Source organism: Vigna unguiculata, chromosome 5 (assembly GCF_004118075.2).
Source record: "Vigna unguiculata cultivar IT97K-499-35 chromosome 5, ASM411807v1, whole genome shotgun sequence".
NCBI lineage: Eukaryota > Viridiplantae > Streptophyta > Magnoliopsida > Fabales > Fabaceae > Vigna > Vigna unguiculata.
The window spans coordinates 27,864,109-27,873,201 of NC_040283.1; the positions used below are offsets into that span (position 1 = coordinate 27,864,109).

Genomic DNA, 9,093 nt, shown 5'->3' on the forward strand with positions numbered 1-9,093 from the left:
GCTAATGGATCACTGCTAGTGAAATTTCCACTTTCAGATGCACAAGCTACAATTTTCTTAAAGACAAGTTCCATCTCTATGCTTACTCTTAATTCAAAAGCTACTGAAGTGGGCAAATCATCCATCATAAGTCTGGCCATAGTTAGGTACAAGTAGAAACCATTCAGTTCTCAAAGAATGATTAGAATTTTCATGGTACTACTGCTCTGAATAATGCACCTGTTAAAGTAAATTTTGAACTCTCTAGGAGTGGGTATTATGTTGCTTCTAAAGTGTTGGGGTTATATTGTTAATTCGACTCTTCAGTGTGCTTCCCTTGTGTAAGTTTAACCAATTTCATATATTTTTTTAAGATTTTCCTTTTGTGATTTAGATTGTCTTGCATTATAATTTAAGCTTGCATTTTGCTAACATTGATGCACATTTTATGACTATGTTAGATTTTGAAAATTGGATGGTTGTTCATTTGTTTTTTTTTGTTTAGATTTAAAGGTTTTGATATTAGCTGATTGTTTTTTAAGTATGGAGGTTTCCTTTCCTTTTACATTATTTGTTGATACCTCATGACATAATTGTGTATGTGCCTTTCCATCTTGGATGATATTCTTTGTGGACATATTGATGTTGCATCAGCCTTCCATTTCAAGTAATGCCGAAGATTTGGTCAAGAACATGTTACAAGTTTATCCCAAATAAAATGCTCTCAACAATTGAAGTCCTGGGTAAGTTTAACTTTCCTATTCAATTGGAGTTGTAGCCATATATTTTGTTGATTTCTATTCAATGCACAGGTGTAATACAAACAAATGTCAGATGTAATGATTGTAATGCTATACATGGTTTTACGGTCATTGAAGTTGATATATTTTTATTGAGCAAAGTATAATGTTATTCTTATATAATAAATTAAATTGAACTCCAAATACAACAAAAACCACATACAAATAGAACTCACACGAATTTTGATCAATTAAATAACCGTAGAAAGAGGAAATGGATAATGAATGAGAATGACTAGTGGTTGTTATCGGTCCAGAATTGCTTTTGAAGGTAATCAATTATGCTCTTGTCGACTTGGAAAGCTTTGGTAAGAACTTGAGAAGAAATAGATGGAGTTGACTTAAACAAAGCATTAGCAATAATGATAGTTCCTGGATTTTGACTGCTGAGAGCAGCGATGGCAACTGCATTGCCATAACCGACATTCAGTTGGAAATGAATGAGACCAATTGGGAAGACAAAGACATCACCCTTGTTCAAGACTTTGGTAAAGAGACGGTTTCCATCTTGATTGGAACTCACAAATCCAACATAAAGACTTCCCTCAACAACAATAAGGATCTCTGTGCCGCGAGGGTGAGTGTGGGGAGCGTTTAAACCCTTTGGTGCAAAATCTATACGAGCCATCGATATGCCAAGTGTGTTCAATCCTGGCAGCTGATCCACAAACACTTGACTCACTTGTGCACCAAGTGGGTTCGATGTATTACCAGCTTCCACGTGTCTGAAAAAATCTTGTGCTTTCACTACTTTTGGGTCTTTGCAAAGTTTTCCGTTCACAAATACTGTAACCATAAATAGTGCAAAATCAATCTCTAATCGTAATAATCTTAGAATCATGTTCATGTAAATAATTTATTTCTATATACGTACCAGCATTCTTGGTATCATTCAAAGCTACACAAAAATCTTGCAGAGGACTTGGATCATAGGCAGAGGCAATGGACGACGTCAAAGCCAAGATGGCCACAAGGAAATACACACCTTTCATTTTTCTTTTGCACTCTTTTTCTCTATGATTTTGGCTAATTGATCTTTGGTATTTATAAGGATGAACCCTTTGTTTAACTTGTTATTCATCTTTACCTAGAGTTAATTATTTATTAGGTGAAGAACCATTCTTTATTAGTACTTGTTCTTCTGTAATCTTCTTAAATTATAAATTAATGAGAAAGCCATTAGCCACGTCAACGGCAAGTTTAGACTTGTTCTCTTTTTCGAACATAAAATGGTTTCCCACGGCGGGAATACTTTATTTTTTCATCAACAATTTTGGCTTTCGTGGCTTAGGAGCCTTTCAACTTCTCTTTGCTTTTCCTTCCAATGCCTACAATCCAAGGCTAACAACAAGCATTATATTTATATATTAACCGTTTTTGTTTCTTTTTATTTCTCCGAATATTTTTTACCTAAAATTGCTCCCGTATAAACAATTTTATTTTTTAATTTTATTCTTAATAATTTTAAAACATTACTCATTTCATCCGGATAATTATTTTAAATGTAAATAAAACAATTACTTATTGTATTCTAATTCTTTTCTACTATTTATCTTTATAACTTGTAAGCTTTACCGTTCTTATTCTTTCTTATAATATATAAAATTTCTACCCTTAACTTATTTTCTCTTAATAGGCTAAAATTTACATATTGCTAATTGTACACATGTTTATAAACAAAGAAAGTAAAAATAAATTTATGATTTCTAAAATTTACAATTAAAATGCTACTTTATTTTATAGGCATTTATTTATTTATAGTTATTGTTAAATGTACACATTTTTATATAAAAAGAAAGTAAAAATAAATTTGTTATAAAACAAAGCTATTAATAGAGGGAAGAAGAGAAAGGAAGAATAGAGAATGTGATGCAACCTTTCTGTGTATCTTATTACTAATAGGAAGTATATGTTTTATTGCAATCCAATGTCTTCTTTTAGGTGAAGAATTATATCTTGTTTAACAAATTTATAGTAAATGCAATACTAGATCAGTATAATTAGTAAGAAACATTAGTTCTTCTATAGCACTAAGATATGATACTTTTGTATCAAGAAGTTCTTCATCATTTTCTAGAAGTCTAAAAGAACTTTTATCAACATCTAACAACCTTACAACTGTTGGAGTGCATAATGAATGTGACTTGTCCATTTATAACCTTTTAAGCACTTTCATTATATAAGACTCTTGATGTACAAAAACACCTTTATTTATACTCAATTTCTAATTTCAAACAAATCTTTTCCTTTCTAAGATCCTTCATCTCAACTATCTTTAAGTAATCATTTGCCTTCGTGAGCTCATTAGGAGTTGCAACGATGTTTATGTCATCTACATAAACAACAATTATGGAAAATTCATTTTGTAATATTTTCATATAAATACAAGGACAAATATGATCATTTTCACACCCTTCTTTTAACAAGTATTCACTAAGATGATTATACCACATATGCCCTAATTGCTTTAATCCATAAAGGAACTTGTTCAATTTTATTGAATAATCCTCTTTGGAATTTGGCTTGTTGAGAAAATTAAATCCTTAAGTGATTTCATGGTGGTGTTGTAGTGTATATAATTAGATAAGGATTCAAGCAAGGTTGCATCATGAAACTCTAAAGAATTACTTAGTCTCATATAGAGCAGACTGATTCAAGTGGTGAAAGTAACTGGAGGTCCTAGTCTTTGGCAGGATAATGACCTTAGATGATCATGGGCTAACCTTGTGCGTGGTAGGGCGAAACCCATTAGCAATGGCTCTGCAGTGCAGTAGAGGCCACCATAAGTGCAAGCATCCAGTGAATCCAATCTTATTATATGTATCTGGATAATTGAGTCATAGAGTCTCGTTGTTTGCCATCACATGTTTGAGTGCCTTTTGTGTTGCCTATTTGAAAACTGTTTTAATATTGCTTGTTCAATGCTATGTTAAAAATTATTTTACTCTAGCTTACCTTTTTGCTTGTGTATGTTTTCTTCTGTGGTCTTCCTTTTTGCAATGATCACCAATTATTTGGTGTGAGCAAATGTGGAAACCCCAATTAGTCGTTAGGATGATGGGAATGCTGCAGTATAGTTGGAATTTGGCTTGTTGAGAAAATTAAATCCTCAAGTGATTTTCATATAAATATCATTCTCAAGAGAATCGTACAAATAGGTCATAACATTATCTATTAGATGTAAATGCAAACCTTCTTGTGCAACTAGGATAATCAAATATCGAAACGTTGTTGCATCCAATACTAGTGGATATGTCTCTTCACAAATCAATATAAGCTTTTGTGAAAAACTTTGAGCAATCAATTGTGCTTTGTATCTAACAATTGTGTAAAAATCCATATGTACCTAATGGGTTTCACACCCTCGGGTGTGCGAGCTACAGGTCCAAAAACCTTTCGTGTAGCAAGCAAATCTAGTTATGCTATTTTGCATCTTTTCATTTTAGGCAATCATTTCTTTGTCGACAATCTTTAATGATCATTGGTTATTGATCCTCATTGTCACTCATAACATTCATCGCTATATTATATGAAAAAAATTTCATCAATGATGACTTCATTTTGATTCCATATTATCTTGTTCATGACAATTTATTGAGATCTCATCATTTTGAAAAATTTCAGGTACTTGAGGTTCTTCTAGAACCGAATAATTAATTATGTTAAATAAATCTTTTGGGGTTTCCACCTTTTTACTAAGTCATCTTACATTTTAGCTCCTTTTTTCATTTGAGGGTTTTTATCTTTTGAACCAATAGACCTACCATGCTTCAAAGGTGTCTTTGGAACTAATAGGCCTACCACGCTTCAGGCATGTTATAAATTAATATCAATTCTATTCAGAGCATTATCAGTTGGTATATATAATTTATTTACTCTTTTTGCGTAAATAAAAACATATGGTAATTGATTGAATAATTTTGTAAATGAATTATCCTTTGAACTTCTAGTTCATATTATTTTGTACCAGGATCAGGACAAGATAATGATAATTTATTTCAAGCAATATCTTTTTCCAATGCTTTCTTTCTTCCCTTAATGTTGGAAAACCTAATATTCTATTATTGGTGGAGAATCACATTCAACATATATTCTCAATCGTCTTCGAGGACCCATCATAGTTCCTTTTAATGGGGAAATTTCTAACATATACACCACACCCAAAATATTTTAAACGAGAAATATTAGGTTATCGACCCAAAACCAACTACATAATAAAATATTTATGATAACTTGTTGGTTTGATGCAAATCAATACTGTAACATTCAAAATTGCACATCCCCAAGTAGTCATTGAAGGATTAACTCTTATAAGTAGTGGTCTTGCAACCAATTTTATACGTTTTATTAATGATTCTGCAAGTCCATTTTGAGTCTGAACATGTGCTACTAGATGTTCAACTTCAATTCCATTTGACCTACGATACTTATGAAAAGCATGAGATGTAAATTCACCAGCTGTATCAAGATGGATTATCTTAATCAGATAATTTAGGTAGAGAGCTCTTAACTTAATTAATTGTGCTGATAAATTTGTAAATTTCTCATTGCAAGTTGATAATAAACAAATATGTGACCGTCTAGTTGATGCATCAATTAACCATGAAATATAGATGATGGGTGTATTGGACCACAAATATTATTTTTTATTCGTTCTAAAAATGAGATTGATTTTTTTTTATGTTTCTGGTGATGATCTTATTATCAACTTTCCTTTATGAACTAGCAGTACGTGAGAGATCATTAGATTGAAGAAGTTTTGGACTCTTAAGTGGGTGTTCACATGAGTTTTAAGCTATTTTTCGTATATGATAGATTCAGGATGACCCAACTAATCATGCCAAACAAGAAATTTATTTTTGTTTGTAAACTTCTAGTTTACAATGACATGCGTTTCAATTTTACTAATACTAGAATTTTTGACTCGTGCAACGCACAGGTTATTCTTTAATGAATGAATTTTGTTTTTTTGTAAATGAAAAAAATTAAGAAGTTAAAAGAAGATATTAATAATAATAATGATAAATATGATTTAAAATAGGAAATATCATTTTTATTATGTTTATAAATGAATGCAATAATTCTAAAACATCTAGATCATGACAATACTAATTGTAGTAATTATTTTTTTTCAATATAAAGTTATAATCTTTTAAACATTTATAGATGTACTTGTTATGAACATCTATACAAAACTTTTTATTGATTTCATTGTTCAGAAGACCATTACAATCTGCAATATAAAATCGATATAACTTTATTAAATTTAAAATTGGATTAAAAAAACAAAAGAATACAATACAATAATTGACAAATAACTGGAATAGTATAAGATTAATTTGTATACCTCTTATCAAATATTTTTAAATATTTATTTGTAAACCACATTTGTAGTTGTAGTGGTTACTTACATTTTCATCTTCATCCATAATTAGTATTTTGAATCCAATCTTTTTTTCTATTTCACTCTAGAAACTGTTACATATAGTTGTCCATGAGTGAATATGGCGCGAGAAAGATAAAATCCAACTTTAGAGAGAGTTTGTCCTTGTCTTTTGTTATATGTGTTCTGTATCACACCTAGCCGGTTTTTCTAGTTCACCAACACATGTAATCCTTGACCGACAACTCATATCGGACAAGGCTGGGGGACTGGTGTACCGTACCTAGCCAAACTCAACCAAGTAAACAATATACACATCAAAACCGCCTAGCATCTAGTACCCGGACACCACCGGCATAAGCCACCTAGGCAGGTAGCCGGTCGAAACCGACTACTTGTCTAGAAAGTCAACTAACATCAATGCCTCGCCTTCAATAGGCCTCCAGGGCCTGTTTTGGGGCCCAGGCCCACTCATGGCCCAAGCTGGGGCCCAAGTCAAAACCCAGCCCATGCAATGGTCAAACGTCATTAATGTTCTATAAATACACGTGGACCCCATCATTTAAAGGTACGCATTCATTAATCGCTGATTTGACTCTTTGAGAGCTTTGACTTACTTGAGCTTCGGAGATTCTTCTGCAGGTAACCCCTCCTGGGTTCAAGCCGACATGTATCGAATGGGAAGAGGCCAACTGAGGAGATAGCGGACTACATGGTAAGGTGACGCTCGTGTCTAACCTCTTATTTGTTCTCTGCAGGAACAATTGGCGCCCACCGTGGGGCACGAGACGAACACCTTTAGTACTCGTTCTTCTCTGAAGATGGTTTCTACCCGTAGCAAAGCTGGAGCTAACAAGCAAGTAGACGCTGGTCCCTCTAGACCTTCCGGCATCACCCCTGACTTGGCCGCCATCTTAGACGGCCAGGTAAAGATGCAACAGGAGCTCGCAGACCTGAAGAAGCGCAGTGCTGAAGAAATGGAAGCGCTAAAACAAGAAAATTCCCACCTCAGGAGAAGGATTGAGGCCGACGCCAACCTGAAGGGAAAAGCCAAAGAAACTTCTGAAGCTGTGAAGTCTCCGGCCTTCCAACCTACAGAGGAAGAAAGTGAATACAACCCCACCCCCCATACCTTCACCTCCACCCAACAAACCCCCCTTACCACCACACACCCCCAACACTTCCCACCCGGTCACCCAGAACTTACAGCACCCTCAACCACCCACGTTCCCAACAACATACCCAATACTCTCCACACCGCATACGTCCCACCGTACAACCCCCCGTATCTTCCCACAACCCACATCCCTCCTCATAACATCACCTCCACCTTTCCTACCATGATCAACCACCCACCCCCACCCCACATTCTCCCCCCGTACCAGCCAAGACGCCGCCACCCATTCACAGATTTTATCGCTAACACCCCTCTCCCAGTCCAGTGGGAACCATTCAACCTCGATCGCTACACTGGCGAAACCGACCCCGATGAACACCTGAAAATTTACATCACACACGTTGCTTTGTATACATCCCAAGACGCAGTCTTCTGCAAAGCTTTCCCCACAACACTCAAAGGCCCCGCCCTAGAATGGTTCACCACCCTCCCACCCTACTCCATTGATAACTTCGACACCCTTTCCCACATGTTTTCCACACATTTCGCCGGCAGCCGCCCACACCAAACCACCACCATGTCCTTACTGGGCATCAGACAGGAGCCCAATGAACCACTCAGAACATTCATCGATCGCTTCAGTAAAGCAGCCCTTCGTACACCACACCTTAACCAGGAAATGATACTTCAATGCATGACCCTCACCCTACAACCCGGACCCTTCGCTAACAATGTCTACCTCCACCCACCCACCTCCATGCACGAACTCAAGCTGCGCGCAGCTGACTACGTTCGCATGGAAGAAATGCAAACTCTTCACACCAAATTCTGTAACGACTATGCCGCCAACACCTCCACTCCCAATCCCAACCCTAATCCCAATCCCACCCCACAGCCTCACCCGCGCCCTGATACCCGTCCACGTGAACCCCGCCAACCACATTTCACTAGATACGCCCCACTCACAGTAGCCCGCTCCCGCATCCTAGACGAAGCCCTACAGGCTGACCTCCTCCCCCCACCACGCAAAACAACCACCCCTCCTAACGCTGACATGACCAAGTATTGTCGATACCACCGCAATCATGGTCATACTACAGAAGAGTGCAAAGCGGTCCAGGATAAGATCGAAGAACTGGTACGCGCCGGCCACTTTCGCCACTTCATCCGCAAGGATGACCACACCTCCTCCCGAACCCACCACCCTCCACGACACGACCACAGACGACAACCAAGCGGTGTCAACCACAATAACCACCCCACCCAAACCAATGACCAACAACCACAGCCCGCCCACACCAACATCACCCCTGCCGACCCCCCCTTGCGAGGCACCATTAACACCATCTCTGGTGGCTTCGCAAGCGGAGGCTCCACCTCGTCTGCCAGAAAGAAACACCTCCGCCACATACAATCCATCAACCACATCACTCAATCCCATCACAGACGACGTATGCCCCCCATCGTATTCACAGATGACGACTTCCACGGCCTCGACCACCAGCAAGACGACCCCATGGTCATCACAGTTGAAATCGAAAACTATGCCGTTAAAAAAGTCCTGGTGGATCAAGGCAGCTCAGTTGACATCCTCTACTGGGCCACCTACCAAAAGTTACAACTCCCTGACACCGCTATGATACCATATGACGAGCCCATATACGACTTTTCTGGCGAACAAGTATCTACCCGGGGCTACATAGACCTCCATACCGTCTTTCGGGAAGGAACCCAAACAAAAACAATCCCAATCCGCTTCCTTATAGTCGACGCACCCACATCCTACAACATACTCCTGGGCCGTCCTTCCCTCA

The 9,093-nt window shown here is 37.4% G+C and overlaps 1 protein-coding gene across 1 annotated transcript; it reads right to left on the reverse strand.

The window, feature by feature from the left end:
* Positions 1-1,014: 1,014 nt before the first annotated feature.
* Positions 1,015-1,776, reverse strand: LOC114186186 (germin-like protein subfamily 1 member 7). The gene is made up of 2 exons (XM_028074222.1): positions 1,654-1,776; positions 1,015-1,565 (listed from the first exon to the last, which is right to left on the reverse strand). Exons 1-2 carry the CDS (start codon positions 1,769-1,771, stop codon positions 1,015-1,017), a joined length of 669 nt encoding a protein of 222 aa, XP_027930023.1. The 5' UTR covers positions 1,772-1,776.
* Positions 1,777-9,093: the final 7,317 nt, after the last annotated feature.